This window comes from Panthera uncia, chromosome E1 (genome assembly GCF_023721935.1).
Source record: "Panthera uncia isolate 11264 chromosome E1, Puncia_PCG_1.0, whole genome shotgun sequence".
NCBI classification, from domain to species: Eukaryota; Metazoa; Chordata; class Mammalia; order Carnivora; family Felidae; genus Panthera; species Panthera uncia.
In genome coordinates, this window is record NC_064814.1 from 45283320 (window position 1) to 45301381 (window position 18062).

The following is an 18062-nucleotide window of genomic DNA, read 5'->3' on the forward strand; positions in this document are numbered from 1 at the left end:
GGGCGAGGGCGCGGCCGGGCACCGCCGGCGGCCTCGCCATGTCCCAGCCTGCGGGGAGGATGCATTGCCGAAAGGCAGGGATCCGCGCCGCCGTGGTGCTCATCGGACTCCTGCACAAATCCAGAAAACAGAATAAAGAGAAAAGGTAAAGCCTGGCAGTGCCGCCTCCCCTTTCCTCCACTCTCATGCTAAATCCCCGTTTTCTTTGGGGTGGACTTTTACAAAAGGGCCTTTGGCCCTGAGTTGGTTGGGAAAAACCTCTGCTCCGTGCGCCGTCGGGGGAGCGACTCAGGAGCGTCGCCCTGGACACTGGCTGTTGGGGGAAAGCCCAAGCAGGACATTGGCTGGGTCGGAGGGCGGCTGGGAGGGCCCTTCGGGCTCCATCATCCACAGAGGGGCACCCAGTGTTTCGTCCCCATTCCCGGCATTGGGCGCCCTTTCGGAAGCCTGCAGTGAGCAGCATTGATCCGACCCGGGTGACAGTCCCTGGCTGAGCCCAAGTATCTCACCGCGCCATTTGGTTCTCTTGCAACTTGGCTGAGCCCGCGAGGTGCCCGCCAGGCCAGGATCTGCTTGCCTTTTGCGCACAGTGCCGGCAGGCCAGGAGCAAGTTTGGAGGTTGCTTGACAGCCTCCTCCCCCCTTCTTTGGATTTTTCTCTTTGACTCTTCACCTTTCTTGAGTTTACTAATTGTTTGCTCCTGGATGTTGAAAATAGTTCTCTCGAGCTATTTCAGAGATACTCTGGATGACCTATGGGTTAAGAGGTGGCGTTTGGGGCAAAGGAGCTTCTGGGGCAGCTTCCTGGGCTCCAGTCCCTTGCTGCAGGCTTGATGCCCGCAAGACCTCAGGGAGGTGCTTACACAGTCTGGCACAGACTCCCTCCACTGTCCAAAGCTTCTCAGCAACTGGGGGTCGTCAGAACTGACTGTCCATAGAAGTGTTGTGAGAATTTGGGGTGGCTCCAGTGGCTCTGCTGGATCTGGATTTGCAGAGGAGTTTGGAGGGGTTAGTGCTGTGCTCTGCCGTTAGCCAAGGGGTGAGACAAGGGCAGTGGAGCCAGAGACACCTGGGTGGTGACAGGTGACCCTTGGGCTTGCCCAGAAGCCGGGTGTGCCTTGGGGTGGTGGTGGTGGGGGGCAATGGATTGGAGCACTCCCAGGAGCTGGCATTGGTTGCCCCTGTGATGTGGTTGACTCCTGTTCCTCTTGCCCCCCTTCCTACGATTCAGTCTGATTGGATGTTTCCCACAGGATAAGGTAACTCTCCAGTGAGATGACTTTAGGTGGGCAGGCATGAGATAACATTGAGTCACCTAGTGAGAAGGATCTTCCCTTTTCAGTTCTCTACTAATCCGTGTGATTTCTTTAAGGGGAAACTTTCAGGTTGGTGCTAGTCTGGCTTTAACACCTTTTTAACACTTGCTAATCTCTGTTTCATAACAAAGGGAAAGCAGACCTCTGGCTCTGGGCCTCTAAGTGGAGAACAGTGCCTGCCTACAATTTAGGTTGTTTCTGTGCTATTTATTTTTAGGCTTCGCTCCCAGTTATGGTCAGTGGTACTGATTTTCTTCTTTGTGGTGGTGATATAAGGCATCACTTTAAATGTATTAAGTCACAAGAACGAGTCCGTTTAATAGAAACAGCTATAGTACAAAGGGTATAGAATGTGGCAGAAGTCCTGCAGGTGATGTAGGGAATGGCTGGTGTCTGGGATAAACCTGGCTAGCAGAAAAAGCTACCAGTGGGACTCTGGAGCCCAGTGCTCTAGGTCTGGGCCCCATTTCCCCCTACTTTGGTTCTCTTCCATTCCCTGTCTTTCAGCATTTTATATGTAATGGGGGGATGAATAAGCCAGCCTTCTAAAGTCAGAGGGATGCGGAATGGCTGTTCTGAGACAAGGGAGTCTGTTTGGAGGAATGAGAAGGATGATGTGCTTGATAGACAGGCAGCTGCATCAGACCATCAGGCCAGTTCCTATTTCTGAGTATAGAGCATGTGGTAGGGTGGAAAAGTGACTGCACGGTCCCCACTTATCCACTGACTGTGACGTGATAGTATAGATGTAATCTCCCTGAGCCTGTTTCTGTGTCCATGCAAAAGGCTTAAGTGAGATAATGTGGGTGAAGGTGCATCTCAAAGGTATGAAGTGCTCCATGAGGATGAAGGGGTTTGAGTGGAACCGTTCCCATTCGCTTCTCTCTGGGCTTGTGCTCCTGGAAACCAAGGTAAGATGTCTACTGGTGACAGCCCCACCAGTAGTCAAGGCCAGCCATGCATGGGCCCGGGGCGGGGGGGCAGCCAGGTGCAGTGAGGCACAGGGAAGGACTGGCCAGGGGTGAGGATGCCTTAGGCTCATGGTATCTTGTCCTTCCTCTTGGATGCACTGTGCCCTTCCCTGCAATGCAGCAGACGTTGAGGCCCTCCCAGCCCTCGCCTTCGTCCTATTCTGCTGTTGCTTCTGTCATCCTGATTGCTTTGGCCACAGACTTAACTTACCCAAGGAGAGAGAGGGATTGATTTCGTGTTGGTGCTAAATGACCTTTGTTTCCCTTGCTGTAATCTGGAGTTTCTTTGTCTTTAAGCATCTGAAATCAGTGCAGTGCTCGCTATTGAACCTTCCTCTGTGGGCACCAGCCATGGGGGTGGGGGTGGGGGTGGGGGTGGGGGTGGGGTGGATAGGGGGTGCGCTGGAACAGGCTGCAGCTGCCAACCTCTTATGTGCTCCCCAGACTCCAGGCTGGGTGTTTAATTGCTGAGTCCCTGATTCCTCTCTGCTCTCATCTAAGACCCCTTCTTCATCCTTCCCAGAAGGCTTGATCCATCCATCCATCAATCTTCCTAGCACCTTTAATTGACAGACTCATGCAGATAACACTCCTGGCTGTTGGCCTTAAGGGGTAGAGTGGTCCTGTGTGGCCTTGCAGTGATGGCCCCATTGTCTTTGTCATCTTCCTGCCCTCTGCAGGCTACCTGGAAATGTATTGCATATTGGGGGCAGCAGGTGCACCAGGGAAGATGGTAATGATACAGGTATCCCAAATGGGCCCAGAACCAGGAGACTCCAGGTTACTCTTGGTAGGTCCTGAGAACTATGTTGAAAGCCCAGCCTCAGTTTGCCTCCTGGAGAAGTGGCTGTGGTGCTCATCAACCTTGACTTGACAACTCTCTATGGGGGTTGTGGGATAACCTGGAGGTTCTGCATTTCTGACCATCTTCCAGGGACTCCATCCCCTGGGATCCTGCAAAGGCAATGGTGTGTTTTCGAGGGGGACTGATTTGAGCATGGTTCCAACGAGGCACCTGAATGAAGCCTTTCTTGCAGATGGCATTTTTGGAGATCACTGTAGTGGAGAGCACCTTTAAAGTGCTTTGATTTTCAGATCCTGCTTTCTTGTGGTTGTGGCAGATCAGGGTAAGGTCCAGAGCACTGCCTTGGTCATAGAAGTGGATGGGCGGGGAGAGTGCTTTCCTCTGAGGGGGAAAACAGGTATCTCTGATGGGAAGGATTAAGGTAGAAAAATAGAATCAAAATATATATGTTCCAAATGGTATGGATAAAGTTGTGTGGACTCGGGAGTGATATTCTGAACTGGAGAGCGGTCAGTTAGCATAAATGAAAAGGCATCTACTTCTGATGGGGGGGGTAGTTATTTTGAGACAACTCCCACCATGGGGTTTGTGAGGAGGAAAACAGGAATTCCCTCATTATTCAGCAAACCACTCATGGCAGGCTCTGGGAGGCATAACAGGGAATCTAATGAATTTGATCCCTCTGTTGTGGGGTGTAATGTCTAGTGGGTTATTCCTGCTTAGGTTATTAGAGAAAAAGTTCTTCCCGAGCTTGCTTTGGTACCACATATGCTAAAACTGGACCGATACAGAGAAGATTAGCATGGCCTCCGCACAAGAAGTTCATCCCTAGCTTTTTTGTTTTTGTTTTTTTTTTTTTAACTTTTTATTGTGGGAATTTTCATGCATGCACAAAAGTAGAGAGAAAAGTAATATGATACCCATTTTGAGCCATCATGAACTCATGGCCAATCTTGTTTCATTTATTTGCCCCCCCTCCCCCCCAATTCCCCACAAGATTATTTTGAAATAAATCCCATCATGGTATCATTTCATTCTTAATTATTTCAGTATACATCTTAAAGATAAGAAATCTTGTAAGGAAATAGGGGTGCCTGGGTGGCTCAGTCGGTTGAGCGTCTGACTTTGGCTCAGGTCATGATCTCGTGGTCTGTGAGTTCAAGCCCCGTGTTGGTCTCTGTGCTGACAGCTAGGAGCCTGGAGCCTGCTTCAGATTCTTTGTCTCCCTCTCTCTCTCTCTCTGCCTCTCCCCTGCTCATGCTCTCTCTCTCTCTCAAAAATAAATAAACATTAAAAAAATTAAAAATTCTTGCAAGAAAACAAACACTACTATTATTGTATTCCCTAAGTTAACAGTAATTTCTTAAACAAATTTTTTTTAATGTTTATTTTTGAGAGAGAGAGGGCGTGCATGCAAGTGGGGAGGGGCAGAGAGAGAGGGAGACACAGAATCCGAAGCAGGTTCCAGGCTCTGAGCTGTCAGCATGGAGCCCTATGTGGGGCTTGAACCCATGCACTGGCCAGATCATGACCTGAGCTGAAGTCGGATGCTTAACCAACTGAGCCACCCAGATGCTGCATCCAACAGTGATTCCTTAGTATCATATTGAATTAGTGCTCAGATTCCCCTATTTGTCTCATAAAAGTTTTTCAAAATTTTTTTGAGTCAGGGTTGAAAAAATCCAGTGTAATTGGTGATATATCACTTTATAAGTTTTCTCTTCCAACTTTTTTTTCTTTATAATTTCTTTTTTTGGGTTTTTTTAAAAATATATTTTTATTTTTGAGAGAGAGAGAGAGAGAGAGAGAGAGAGAGAGAAAGAGAAAGCAGAGAGAGAGGGAGACAGAGGATCCGAAGTGGGCTCCAAGTGGTCAGTGCAGAGCCTGATGCGGGGCTCTAACTCTTGAACGATGAGATCATGACCTGAGCTGAAGTTGGACGCTTAACCAACTGAGCCACCCAGGCACCACATCTTTATAATTTCTTTATTCGAGAAACTTAATTATTTTGGGGAGCCAGGATTTTGTGGATGGTATCTCCTGGTGTCATTTAACATGTTCTGCTGTTCCCTATGACACTGTAAGTCGATATTGAGTTTTAGAGGTTCTATCACATTTGTTTGTTTGTTTTTTGGGCAAGACCGCGCTTTGGAGTTTGTCTAATTGTCTGTTTTAGTGACGTTGGCAGCTGTTAATTGATTTTGTCCTTGGAGTTTGAAGGCTGGTGTGGAGGATACTGTGTCTGCCATGGGAGAGCGTGTGACAGACCCACGAGCTGGCTGGATTTGGGGTCTGAGCCTGTGGAGTGTGCAGGAGTCCTGGCCTTGGAGTCCCGAAGTCCCAGGGCTGGAAGGGGCACAGGCGGGAGCCGATCTGCTCCCTGGCCCCAGAACAGATGGCTGCTTGTTCTCTTCTCAGGAGGTGGCTGGGTCCTGCCCTTTGTGGAAGGGCCTGTTACTTGCCCTCTCTTGTCTGATGTTTGAATGCCACTTGGTTGGCTGTTATTGCTTTAAAGAACAAACATCTCCCTTTACCAGCTTCACATTTTAAGACTCACTGAGTGTGTGAGAAGTTAGACTCGTAGAGTTAAGGGAGAGAATTTGAGGCAGAAATGAGGTGTTTTTTTTTTTTTTAATGTTTAATTTTGAGAGAGAGAGCAAGCACGGGAGGGGCAGAGAGAGGGAGACAGAGAATCTGAAACAGGCTGTCAGTGCAAAGCCCAACATGGGGCTCAAACTCAGGAATGGTGAGATCATGACCTGAGTCGAATTTGGATGCTCAACTGTTTGAGCCATCCAGACGTCCCAAGGTTTTTAATTCCTTTGGAGCCACTGTTTTAATCTCCCATTTGGTGTCCCTGCTTCTTGTCCTCCTTGTCCATTCTTATGGTGGCCAGAGTGGAGTTTTAAAACTTAAAGTAAAATCAAGTCTCTCCAAGGTAGAAATCTCTCCATAGGCTTCTCATTGTAATTTAAATGAAGTCCAAACTCTGAAGCTGGGCCTGCATCCCCTGCCTGGTTCTCTGATCTCACTACCAGTTTCCCTCTCACTCACGGCGGTCACTGTATTTCTGCTGCAAAGGCCTTTCTGTTTCTGGAACATGCCATGCTTGTTCCTACCCCAGGCCCTTTACACATGCTGTTTATGGTGACTTAATTGAGTGGTGCTTCCTCATTGTTGGGTGTCAGCTCAAATGTCCTCTCTCTTTTTTTATATTTATTTTTGGGAGAGTACAAGTGGGGGAGGGGCAGAAAGAGGGGGACAGAGGATCCAAAGTGGGCTCTGTGCTGTCAGCAGCGAGCCCAATGTGGGGCTTGAACTCATGAACCGTGAGATCATGATCTGAGCCAAAGTTGGATGCTCAACTGACTGAGCCACCCAAGGTGCCCCAAATGTCATCTCTTCTAAAAGGACTCCCCTGACCATCTGATCTAAGCAGCTTACTCCAACCATTATTGCTTTGCCCTGATTTATTTCCTCCATGGCACTTATCATTAACTGATATTATGTAATAAACAATTTATTGACTATTCCCACTCCTAGAATATGAGCTCTCTAACAGCAGGGACTTTGCCTTTTTCACCCCGGGGCCCCCATTGCCCCAATAGGAGGTGCTTAGTAAGTATTTGCTGAATGAATGAATGGGTGCTTACGAGATTCACTGACTCCCCAGAAGAAATATGCCCATTGCCTATTCCCCGGGGTCCTCGTAGGACTGCAGTGTGCCCTCTGACACAGATTTCAAGATGCCTTCTCTTGGCTGAGATTGGGGAATGTCCTCTTCCCTCTCCTTCATTTCCCTTGGGAAGAGCGTTTGAACATAAATGTAACAGATTATGTGCACAGGAGGAGTGTTGTTATTACTCTTCTGACTCGTTTCCTGCCCCTGCGTGGTTTGGGGACCCACAGATGCGAGGGTCCAGGCTCAGTCCTGAAGCCGGGGCCGGGCCCCGGGCCTGTCCTGACACTGAGTTCCTAGATCTCGGGTGCTGGAGCTGCTGTCTGGTAGGCAGAGGAGGGCTCCCTTCATTCATGCCAGAGAGGGGCCAGTGGGTGTCTGAATTAGTGAACACCCGCCATTAGTGAATATATATTTTTTCTAAATGCAGCTTTATCTCTTTGGAGCCCGTGTGGTACACAGATGGCTGGTTACCAGGATGTTGCCAAATACAGGGCCTGCCAAGCCCGTTTGGTTACACCAACGAAAATCACTTCTGTGCAGACGGGGGCTGCTGAAGGGCTCAGGAAATGTCTCAGTCGTTTTAAGCAGATGAGGCCCTCTTGCCCTCCCTACCCCACGTCCGCCCCACAAACTGAGTTTCCTTCCCTCTTGAATCCATAAAAAGTAAATGAGGTAGGCAAGATGATCTCAGGTGGACAAATGCTTTTTATTTTAGTTGCTATTTTTAAAAAAAGTGAGTTCTGGCAAGTGATACTGGTTTTCCATGTATGATGGTTACATAACATTTTTAAAAAGTAAATTTGTTTAAGTAAAAAATTGCGATCAATTTGAAGAAAAGTGTTAAGAAAAGTAACAGTCAGGTGGTACATGGATCTGGGAGAAAATTGAGAAGATGCTGTGGAAATGCCTGCCGTTTGGGGAGCGCCGTTGGAAGGAAGCGGGCACATTTCTCAAATGTTCAAGTGGGCCCAAAACACCAGGGTCCTGGGGTGGTTGAAGGTTGGATGGTTGTAGCGAGCCAACATCTTTTGAGGCTTGCTGTGGGCTAGGCTTACATACCTGTCTTAATTCTACGAGTTATTCTCTTTATTTTCCGGTAGAGGGACAGAGGCTCAGAGTTTGAGGAGCATGCTGGGGCCAGAATCAGAGGTGGAGGAACAGGGATTTTAACCCTGGTCTGTTGAGGTCCAGAGGCGGTGGTCTTCACTGCTGTGTTATTTGGAACCCGGGATGAGCACTACCGCAGTGCCTGGCTTCTGCGAGGTGCCTAATACGCACGGCCACGGCTGTTACTGTGAATGCATGCAAGTGTAACATACATACAGTGAGTGTACAGATCTCAGGGCACGGCTCAGTTAATTTCCACATATGTATTCACCTGTAGAGATACCACCCACGTGAAGCCGCCGAACTTTCCTGCACCCCAGCAGGCTCCTTCTCGCGTCCCCACAGTCCACTTGTAATTAATGTGGAGTCAGGTCCATTGCCTTGTATGTGGGGTACCTGGGTAGCCTGGACACCCAGAATAAAGGGAAGAGCATATGTAGGATTTCCTGAGTTGGGATTTCTAAGTGGGGCGTCCTAGTTCAGCCCCGAAGAAGAAGGTGTCAGAGAATCCACTCTGATTTCTAGGGATGAGTAAGCTTGGTTTCACCTTCTCCTCCCCTTCTAGACACACTCAGTGGGAACCTGGAGCCGATGCTGTGTTTATTCACTGCCCTTGGAGCAAGGGTGGGTTGAAAAATTGTCACTTGCTTTTAAGCTTATCAGTTATGAACACACTGTTTCATGAAGGCTGGAACTCTAGCCAAGTCCTTCCCGGAGCCCTCCGGTGGGGGGGTGGGGGCGGTGCTGACCCTGCCAGGCCTCAGGGTTAGTCCACTTCTCCAAAGGCAGAAGGGAGCCCCTCTGTTGATTAGAGCCCCCCTCCCCTGCTTTTCTCTTTCTTTACTGTGAGGATCTTGACCAGCCACACTGGATGAGTGTGGTGGAGTCGGGGGGCTGGCTGTTGTCGTAAGTGTTTACTCTCAGGGTATGAGACGACTTGAAACGGCCCCCACACAAGGTACGACTCTCACCTGGTTTACAGGACAGATCCCTCCGAGGGGTGGAGTCAGGACCTCCCCTCATTTCTCACCGTCACGTGCTCTAAAACCACACTGTCTTGTCTACAGATAGCGGGACTGCACCCGTCAGGGACTCCACCCTGACGCCTGGAAGTTTGCCAGGTGCCTGAGGTAGAGGTTGGAAATGGCCCCTGCAGATTCCTTGAACCTCGTGAAGCCTCTACTGTGTGCCAGACACTGTTCTCGATGCTGGGGATACAGCAGGGCACAGCGAAGGTGCAAAGCCTCGCCCATTCTCCAGGGGCTTTGTTAGGCCCACATGTGTTTTTCCCTTTGAAGCTGATATTTTAAAATTGGAAGGTTCCATGTTGCACGTTTTTTTTGTTTTTTTTTTTTTGTTTTTTTTTTTTTTTTTTTTTTTTTCAGTCTTCTCTGGAGAAATCAGAAGCTTTGGCAACATTGGTGGGCCTGCCTTCCTGCATCACAGCTAAACTGGCAGCAGCCTGCTCAGTATAGGGCTGGTCCCTTTCTGCTCACCTTTGTACCCATCCCTGGCCACACCTGTGCTACCTCCTCCACAGCTGAGGGATTGGATGTAGAGTGGGGGAGGCAGGAGGCTCAGGGGTGGGGGGCGGCTGGGGGCCACGTCCCAGCCCTGCATGCCCTTTGGGCTTCCTTTGGTTTTGGGCAGGTCCAGTGTGATTGGAAATGAGGGTCCCTGCAGGAGATGGGCTGCAGAAAGGCCACTGTTCATTGTCTTTAGATGTTCCTCCCCACCTTTCCCTCCCTAATTACCCCCAAATAAAATGACAGCAATTATGGGAGGCTATGTATTACAGTATAAAAACTCAGGAATCCTAAGAGAAGGGACTGGACCGGGAGCTCATGTTGCCTCTGCTCTGGGCATGGCACTAGGCTGGCACTGTGGGCCCACTTGTCGCATTTCATTCTCTGCAACACACTTCCTATCATCATCTCCATTTTTCATAGAGAAGAAAGCTGAGGTTCCAAAGGGGTGACATTTCCAGTGTCACTCAGCTTGTACAGCAGAGCTGGGATTCCAGTCCAGAACTGCCTGATGCCAAATTCTATGCCTCTTCTCCTGTCACCAGTTTCAAGGTGACCGTGGCTGAGTTACTTGACCCCTCCGCCCTTGACTTTCGCGGTGTATGAAGTGGACGGTGATGCGCTCAGGTACACGAAATGCATTCCAGGTGTATGAAGATGCTTCAAAACATTAAGAACTGTAGCACCTTCACACATTCTCATTAGTTTTTAAGGAAGAGACTGGATTGGTCTCTTGGGCAGCTGGGCGCCTTTTGAATACTGGGCCTGAGCTGGGGCAAGGGAGGGGGCAGTGGAGCCTAGAAGGGGGGGAACTGATTTACCAGGCTTCACATAAGCTGAAAGGGCTCCTGGCTGCTGTCCTCACTAATTAGAACAGAGATTTCTGCTTCTCTATGAGAACGGGAAGGTCTGGGCTGGAGCCCGGGTTACCTGTTCCATCTGTATTTTAATAGAACATTTATTTTAATAGGATTTAATCTTGAGATGCAAAGACGGAAACAGAAACAGTGTGTAAATCAAGAGGTAACCAAAACAGGCTGTCTGAAAACTAGATCTTCAAAGGTGCCAGGAAGAGCTTTTGAGTGTGACATCAACAAAGGCCAGTTACTGATAGCTGAGAAGGTCCCTCAAGGGCATGGCCGTGGAGAGGCAGGACACAGCCCGTGGTGGAAGTGATGGGAGCAGGGACACCTGGCTTCCACATTGCAGTTCCTCTGACCTTCCTTCCCCTTTTCTGGAAAATGCCCCCACCTCCCCCACCTCTGCAGCATTCACCCTGTCTTTCTCCTCCATGAGTACACAAACACAGGCAGCAGTCCTGATTATAAATGGATTGTGTTCCAAGCATTCATTTGTGCTGTTTCAAGTCACTTCCATCAATGTTTGTGGAAGGCCAGGTGTGTGCCAGGCATGGGACAACAGGATCCTGGAGGAGAATAAGATACTGTCCTTGCCTTAAGCTGCCTGTGCTCCAAGTAGAGACCAGACATGTAATGTGAACCCCATACAGAAGATGGTGGGTGCTGGAGGAGATGGTGACCTCCATCCTGGAGGTCAAAAGAAGGAGGGACCACCCCAAGGAAGGCTTCATGGAGTTGGTGGCATTTGAGGTGGGCCAGGGAGACTGGACAAAATTTCTGAAGGGAGAGATGGAGTAGGGAAGTACATTCTAGTTAAATGGGACAGGGTACACAAAGGAATGGAGGTAAGGAGAGCGGTGGACATGTTCAGAACTCAGTTGGACTGTGGTGTGGATTTCACATTGGGCAGTAGTGGGAAATGAGGCTGTCAGGGTCACCTCAGGCCATTTTTGTTGGTGTTAAATGCCAAGGAGTGAAGGGCAGGTTAGGCTTCTCTGTTCCCTGCCTCCCCCAAACTCACATGGCAGTTTGGTGCCCTAGTTAGCTCAGAAACATAATTAGTATTACAGTTGAAATGGAGCTCTGTAACCTTTGTTTTATTGTAATGCTATTTATTGGGGTTTGGGGCTAGAGGGTCTTCATATTGGAGGAGTGGTAGGTGGTACCTCCCAAATGACTCTTGATTGGCAGTTTAGCTAAATGAGTCAGGAATCTTTTGGTTGCAGGTGACAGACCCCAATTCTAATGAACTTAAAGGGAAAGAGAAATGTATTGGTTTGGGTAATTGGAAGGTTCAAGGGGGACAGATTCAGGTACGGCCGGATCCAGGGCTAGAATAGTATTCTGGACACTGGTTCTCTCTCCCCATGTCTAAGCTATGCTTTCTTTTGGGTTGGCTGCATCCTCAGGTTGTCCACAAAGAAAGATGATGGCTATTCCAGGCTTAACATTCTGCCAGTGTAGCAATACCAACCAACAGGAAGAGCAAGTCTGTTTTCTGATGATTTTCGAGGGAGTCCCAGGGACCACTCATACTGGACATGGTGGGTCACGTGCCCACCTCTGAACTTTGGCCAGAGGGATGAGCTATGCTGATGGTCCAAGTCTAGGTGCCCCCCCCCCCCCCCGGTTCTAGGGGTGGAGTCACCTGGACTGAGAAAATAGGAGGGTGGGTCACCTAAGGAAATTTGGTATGTTGCTGTCAGTAGACCAGGGAATGGAAGCTGGACAGGAGAAAACAGCAGCTGTCTGCTCTCCTGGCCCCGGTGGTTTAGTTGGTGTTGGTCTCTGTTCAATCTTGTCTACTTTGCTGGTGGCTGCAGAGGCTGGTACTCTCCCAGATGCAGGGATGCCCCCTTCTGCCTCTGCTGGGTGAGGTGTTCTCTCTTCTTCCCTGATGCAGCATATTGGACCCCCCAGCCTTACTAAGCACATTCCTTGGGCACCCCCTTCCCAGAGTCTATCCCGGACATTGGGGCAGTCCAGTGCGTGACTGTGTCAGACCTTGCTTGGGGTCGGCCCTCAACTCTGGGGTTCAGTGATACTTCCCCATCCTCTTTTGCTGGTGCTCTGTGGGGCTTATTTGCCTCTCCACCCAGAAAGTCTGGATTCCTTTCATTTAGATTGCTCCTTCCTCTGACCATCTAGCCATTGATGCTCTTGGTCACAAGGTCCTGTCTGAGAGTGGGGCAGCTCTGTATGATCCATCTCCCTGCTGGAAGCTCAGGCCCGGCGGAGATCTCAGGGGTATGGGAGGTGGGGACCCCTAGACAGCAAGGAAGTAACTGCAGCAGGGCAGAGGGGCAGCCTGAAGCCCCACAGAAAAACCCAGGGAAAGTAGCACCATATGTGATCCTGAATGTACATGGTGTTCAAACAGTGGCCCTCAGTTTCCCTACCTGTGAAATGGGACTAGTTCTAATGAATGACTGATTTTCACTTGTTCTTTAACTGGAATTATTTGTGTAAGCAAAGCTCTTATTCAGCAATTCCACTTCTAGGTACATATGCCCAAAAGAACTGAACGCAGGGACTCAAACGGATATCTGCACACCCATGTTCATAGCAACATTATTCAGAACAGCCAAAAGTGGAAGCAACTCAGGTGTCCTTCAGCAGGTGACTAGATAAACAAAATGTGGTATATCCATACAAAATATTATTCAGTCACAAAATGGAATGGAATTCCGATACAACGTGGATGAACCTGAACACATTATGCTAAGTCACTAAGCCAGAAGGACAGAAATTTGCTTGATCTCACTTATGTGAGGTACTGAGAATAGGTAAAAGCAGAGAGCCAGAAAATAGAATAGAGTTAACAGGGTTCGGGGTGGTGGTGGGGAAGAGTTATTGTTCAGTGGATCAGAATTTCTGTTTGGGATGATGGAAAAGATTCTGGAAATGGACAGCTGTGATGCTTGCATAATACTGAAAGCCTCTGGATTGCACACTTGAAAATGGCTAGAGGGGTAAGAGAACAAACATCTTATTCAGACCCTCATATGTAAAAAAAAGATAAAAGAGAGTGTTTCCCTGGTTGAAGATGGGGTAACCAGGTTGGGGGAGCTCTAGTCCTGTCTCCATGAGCACTGAAATACATTTCGGGCCAGAGTGCCTTGGGGAAGCCACAGCCCACCCTTCTCTACAGGTTCTGAAGTTGACGGTCCCCAAGACCTCTCTCTTGTCCAAGCCCATCCCCCTCCTCCAATGGTCATGTGTTGATGGGAAGGTCAGCTCAGGGAGAAGGCTCTGGAGAGACTGGGCCACCTTGTGTGAGCTCTCTTTTTATCCCAGCATTTTCCTTTCCTGTAGCTGTGGACTCCTGGACAGGCATTTGTCAGTGTCTTGTGGGGTTCTCCTTGGAGGCCAAGGGGACTGGTGGGTGGGTGGGGACTTCTGGGGGCTCAGCATGGATTCCGGTAGGAGTGTGGAGAGAAGAGTCTTGACTCTGAGCTTACCTTTGGGCACAGATCAGAGCCTGTGGCCACACGACAGAAGGCTTGGGTTTGGTGCCCACAACATGGATGCCTTCGGTGACTGCCAGCCAGACGCGAGCTGGGCAGCAGCCATTCCAGGGGGTGCTGTCCATGGAGAGCAGGCTTCAGGGTGGACATCTCTGCTGTTCCTGACCATCACACAGGCTTAGAACCTTCTTCTGAGCGTTTTCTGGGCTGCTTCTTGCCAATCTGATTTTTTTTTAAAAGAAATGTTTATTATATTTTTAAAATCCATGTTCCTTGCAGAAAATTTGGAAAACACAGAAAAGTACAAAGACTAAAATAAAAATCATCTGCAATCCCAGATGGGGGATTGCAGAGATAACCACTATTAACATTTAATATATTTTTTTCTGGTCTTTTTTCCCTCTAAACACATACCCTCCCACACAGTGTATTTACATCTGCATCTACATCTGTTTCTATATATTATAACAAACTAGGGATTATACTTTAGATATAATGTATTAGGACTCTTGGGGGCAAATGTCAGAAGCCCAGGTTGAATTAAACAAACAAAATAGGGGGATGTATTGGCTGTCATAACCCATTTGTAGAAAGGGCTGGGCCTCAGGGACAGCTGGATCCAGGACCTTGAGCAATCTCTGTTCCTCTCTGTCTCTTGTGTCTGTGTCTCTTTTTGTGTTGGCTTCATTCTCTTGGGCCATCTCTACCTCTGATGTTGAAACCATGGTTACAGACCACTGTGGGTTTAACATTTTAACGCTTTTTCCTCCAGAGAGGGGAAAAAAAATCTCCTTTCCACCAGCTCCATTTAGACAAACCCCAAGGAGTTCCAATTGGTTTGGATCACATGCCCATCTGTGCATTAATCTCTACATGGGGGTTGGGTGGGGATTTATGCTTGGCCCAGCCTGAGTCAGGGCTCATCCCTGTGGCTGGTGTGGTATTGTGAGCATAAGAGTCCTTTCCATTGGGAGAGGAGCAGATCCCTAAAGTAAAGGTGGGGAGTTTCATTATCAGATGAAGGGGTAAAAGTGACTTGGGCCAGGCAGAAACCATAGACAAAAGTTGCTTTGGCATTGGTTCCAGCCCTGGGGGGGGGGGGGGTAGCACAGTGTTTTGAGTGGGCACGTGGGCCCTCATTCACATACCCATTTAATGAAAGATCAATTGATAGCATCCCATGAGCAGTACAGTTTGGCCACACCCATCACCATTACGCATATGTATAGTCCCTTTGACCCAGGGAACCCCCTTAGAGAATTTATCCCGCATCTATATTTGCACATGCGTGGAACCATATAGTACAAGGTCATTCACTGCAATATTGTTTGAAACAGCAAAACGCTGGAAACAAGCAAATGCCTATCAGTAGAGAACTGGGCACCTGGATTCATGCCCTGGAATGCCATGTGACTTAAAAAGGAATAGGGAAGCTTTCTAGGGTCCAATGTAAAGTTCTCCCAAGATATTCTGAGTAAAGAAAAGCAAGGTGCAGGATGGAGTGTACAATATATGCTGTTTTTTTTTTTTTTGTATAAAAAAGGGTGAAAATAGGACTCCATCTTTGTGTTGGCTTATGTTTGCATAAAGAAACTGCAGAAGGATGTGTAGAAACCATTCCATGAGGTGGCTGGGGAGCTGCATGGGGACAAGGATAAGACAATGCCTTTCACCATATATATACACATATGTGTGTGTATATATATATATATATATATATATATACATATGTGTATATATATATATGTATATATAAACATTTTAACTGTTTGTTTATTTATTTTGAGAGAGAGAGATAGTGAGCAGGGGAGGGGCAGACACACACACACACACACACACACACACACACACACACAGAATCCCAAACAGGCTCCACACTATCAGCGCGGAGCCTGACGGTGGGGCTTGAACTCACAAACTGTGAGATCATGGCCTGAGCTGAAATCAAGAATCTGATGCTTAACCAACCAAGCCACCCAGGCGCCCCTCACCGTATACCTTCTAATACATTTGGCTTTTGAACTACATTAATGTATTATTAAAAAATCAACAGATCATTTCCTTTTGGAGTGATCAACAAGTTTGGGAGTCAGAAATCCTGTGTCAGTGTCTGTTGCACACAGTGCAAATGTACCTAAAGCTGCTGAATTGTAGTGTTTAAAAAAAATTTTTTTTTAGTGTTTATTTTTTTGAGAGAGAGAGAGACAGAGAGAGAGAGTGTGCAAGTGGGGGAGGGGAAGAGAGAGAGGGAGACACAGAATCCAAAACAGGCTCCAGGCTCTGAGCTATCAGCACAGAACCTGATGTGGGGCTTGAACCTATGAACTGTGAGATCATGATCTGAGCCTAAGTCGGACGCTTAACCGACTGAGCTGCCCAGGCGCCCCTGAACTGTATTCTTTAAAATGGTCAAAATAGTAAATTTTGTGTATGTTTTACCACCATTTTAGGAGTGAAAAAAAGTCAGCAGACCGAAAAAAAAGTGGAAAAGCCAGAAAAATAACCAACCAGAAAAACTCCATGGAATGTGAGCTCTGAAGTCAAGTGGCCTGGGTTCAAATCCTGCCTTTGTGATTTTGTAGCCCTGGGACTGTGCATAAATTGTTTAATTTCTCAGAGATTCAGGATAGTCATTTGTGAAGTGTGGATAATAAAAGAATCTGTATTCTGAGGGTGAATGAGAGGTTGGGATGAAGTGTGGTGCCCAGAAAACATGGGCCTCCCTGTGAGTTTAGCTCTGCAGGAAAGGAGGATGGCCACAGGAGGCTTACCACCTCCCCTCTCGCTAGGTGGGACCTTTGCATTTTAATGAAGCCTCTTGAAGACTGAAAACATCCTAGACTCAAAGGGAGGAATGGTCGGAATTTCAGAAAAATTTATAGCTCCTTTCTGGGGACAATGAGTTCTTATCATTTTCCAGGGAGAGTTTAACTTTCACCTTGGCCTCCCCCTTTGGCCCCCAGGTGGTTGAGCTGGAAGCTGGAGAACAAATGACCTGCCCGTGGAAAGGGGGTGAGCCAGGAGAAGGGAGAAAGGACAGCCGAGGTTCAGACCGGAGATGGACGGAGCCTGAGCTAGCTGAAAGGTCCAAGCGGGAAGGTTTGAAGCTGGAGAAAATGAGGCAGTCATTGCAGACAAATGAGCCCCGACCTCCCTCAGCCCCTTATCTGCCTCTAGCTATTGCTCTCCGCTCTCCTTTACAGCAGAACTTCCAGAAGACCACCTCTGGCTTTGCTCCCCACGACGCCACACGGCTGCCTTTCTGCCCTCAGCTCAGAGTCATTTGACACAGCTCAGTGGTCCCTCCTTCTTAGAATGCTTTCTCCGTTTTGCTGGTGAAAGCTCCCGCTCCCGCTTCCCCTCTGTCTCCCGGCAAGTTCACCGCCTCCTCCTTCCCTGACTTCCAATGCATTGTGGAATTCTCTGTCTCCCTCCTGGTGTTCACCTGGGTGTCTGAAAGTCATTCCAGATGTAGCAGGTCTACAGTGAAATTCCTGTGCTCTCTCTAGCCCCCTACTCATCCCTTAGGTAGCTTTCACCATCTCACTTGCTTAGCCCAAATTCTCGGACTCACCCTTGACTTCTCTGTATTCTTCTTGCCCACATTCAATCTCGCCCTGGGTTATTGAGGTGACTTTGTATTTTTTGATTTGTATTTATTTATTTTTAAAGTTTATTTACTTATTTTGAGAGAGGGAGAGAGAGAGAGAGAGAGAGAGAGAGAGAGAGAGAGAGAGAATATGCAAGCAGGGGAGGGGGCAGAGAGAGAGAGAGAGAGAGAATCCCAGGCAGACTCCATGCTGCCAGCACAGAGCCCGATGTGGGGCCCAAACTCACGAACCGTGAGATCATGACCTGAGCCGAAATCAAGAGTCAGATGCTTAACTGACTGAGCCACCCAGATGCCTCAAGGTGACTTTTTCACTGGCCTCCCTGCTCCCTGCCACTCTTTGCCCCCTTACGGTTCTTCAACACTGCAGTCTGAATGATCCTTTGAATCTGTCAGTCAGATCACATCTCTGTTCTGCTTACAACTCTGCCTTCTATGGCTTCCTGTTTCCTCATAGTAGAAGCCAAAGTTCTTACCATGGCCATGGGCCCTACATGATCTGTTCCCTGTGATTTCTTTCTTCCTTCCTTTCCTTCCTTCCTTCCTTCCTTCCTTCCTTCCTTCCTTCCTTCTTCCTTCCTTCCTTCTTTCTTTCTTTCTTTCTTTCTTTCTTTCTTTCTTTCCTTCTTTCTTTTTCTTTCTTTCTTTCTTTCTTTCTTTCTTTCTTTCTTTTTTTCTTTTCTTTTCTTTTCTTTTCTTTTCTTTTCTTTTCTTTTCTT

The 18062-nt window shown here is 48.1% G+C and overlaps 1 protein-coding gene and 1 non-coding gene across 6 annotated transcripts in view; both read left to right on the forward strand.

Annotated features, from left to right (window-relative positions):
- RAP1GAP2 (RAP1 GTPase activating protein 2) overlaps positions 1-18062 on the forward strand; it is a 190580-nt gene that overhangs the window by 51432 nt on the left and 121086 nt on the right. The window contains exon 1 of one of the 5 annotated variants that reach the window (XM_049636795.1): positions 7-145. The exons of the other annotated variants lie outside the window; for them this stretch is intronic. Within the exon in view, the coding sequence (XP_049492752.1) occupies positions 39-145 (107 nt within the window). The 5' untranslated portion in view covers positions 7-38. Of the gene's footprint in view, positions 1-6; positions 146-18062 lie in introns of those variants that run through there. 5 annotated transcript variants of the gene reach the window in all.
- On the forward strand, positions 3843-3945 carry LOC125927704 (U6 spliceosomal RNA). Its single transcript, XR_007459396.1, has one exon. It is a non-coding gene; the product is annotated as a U6 spliceosomal RNA (small nuclear RNA).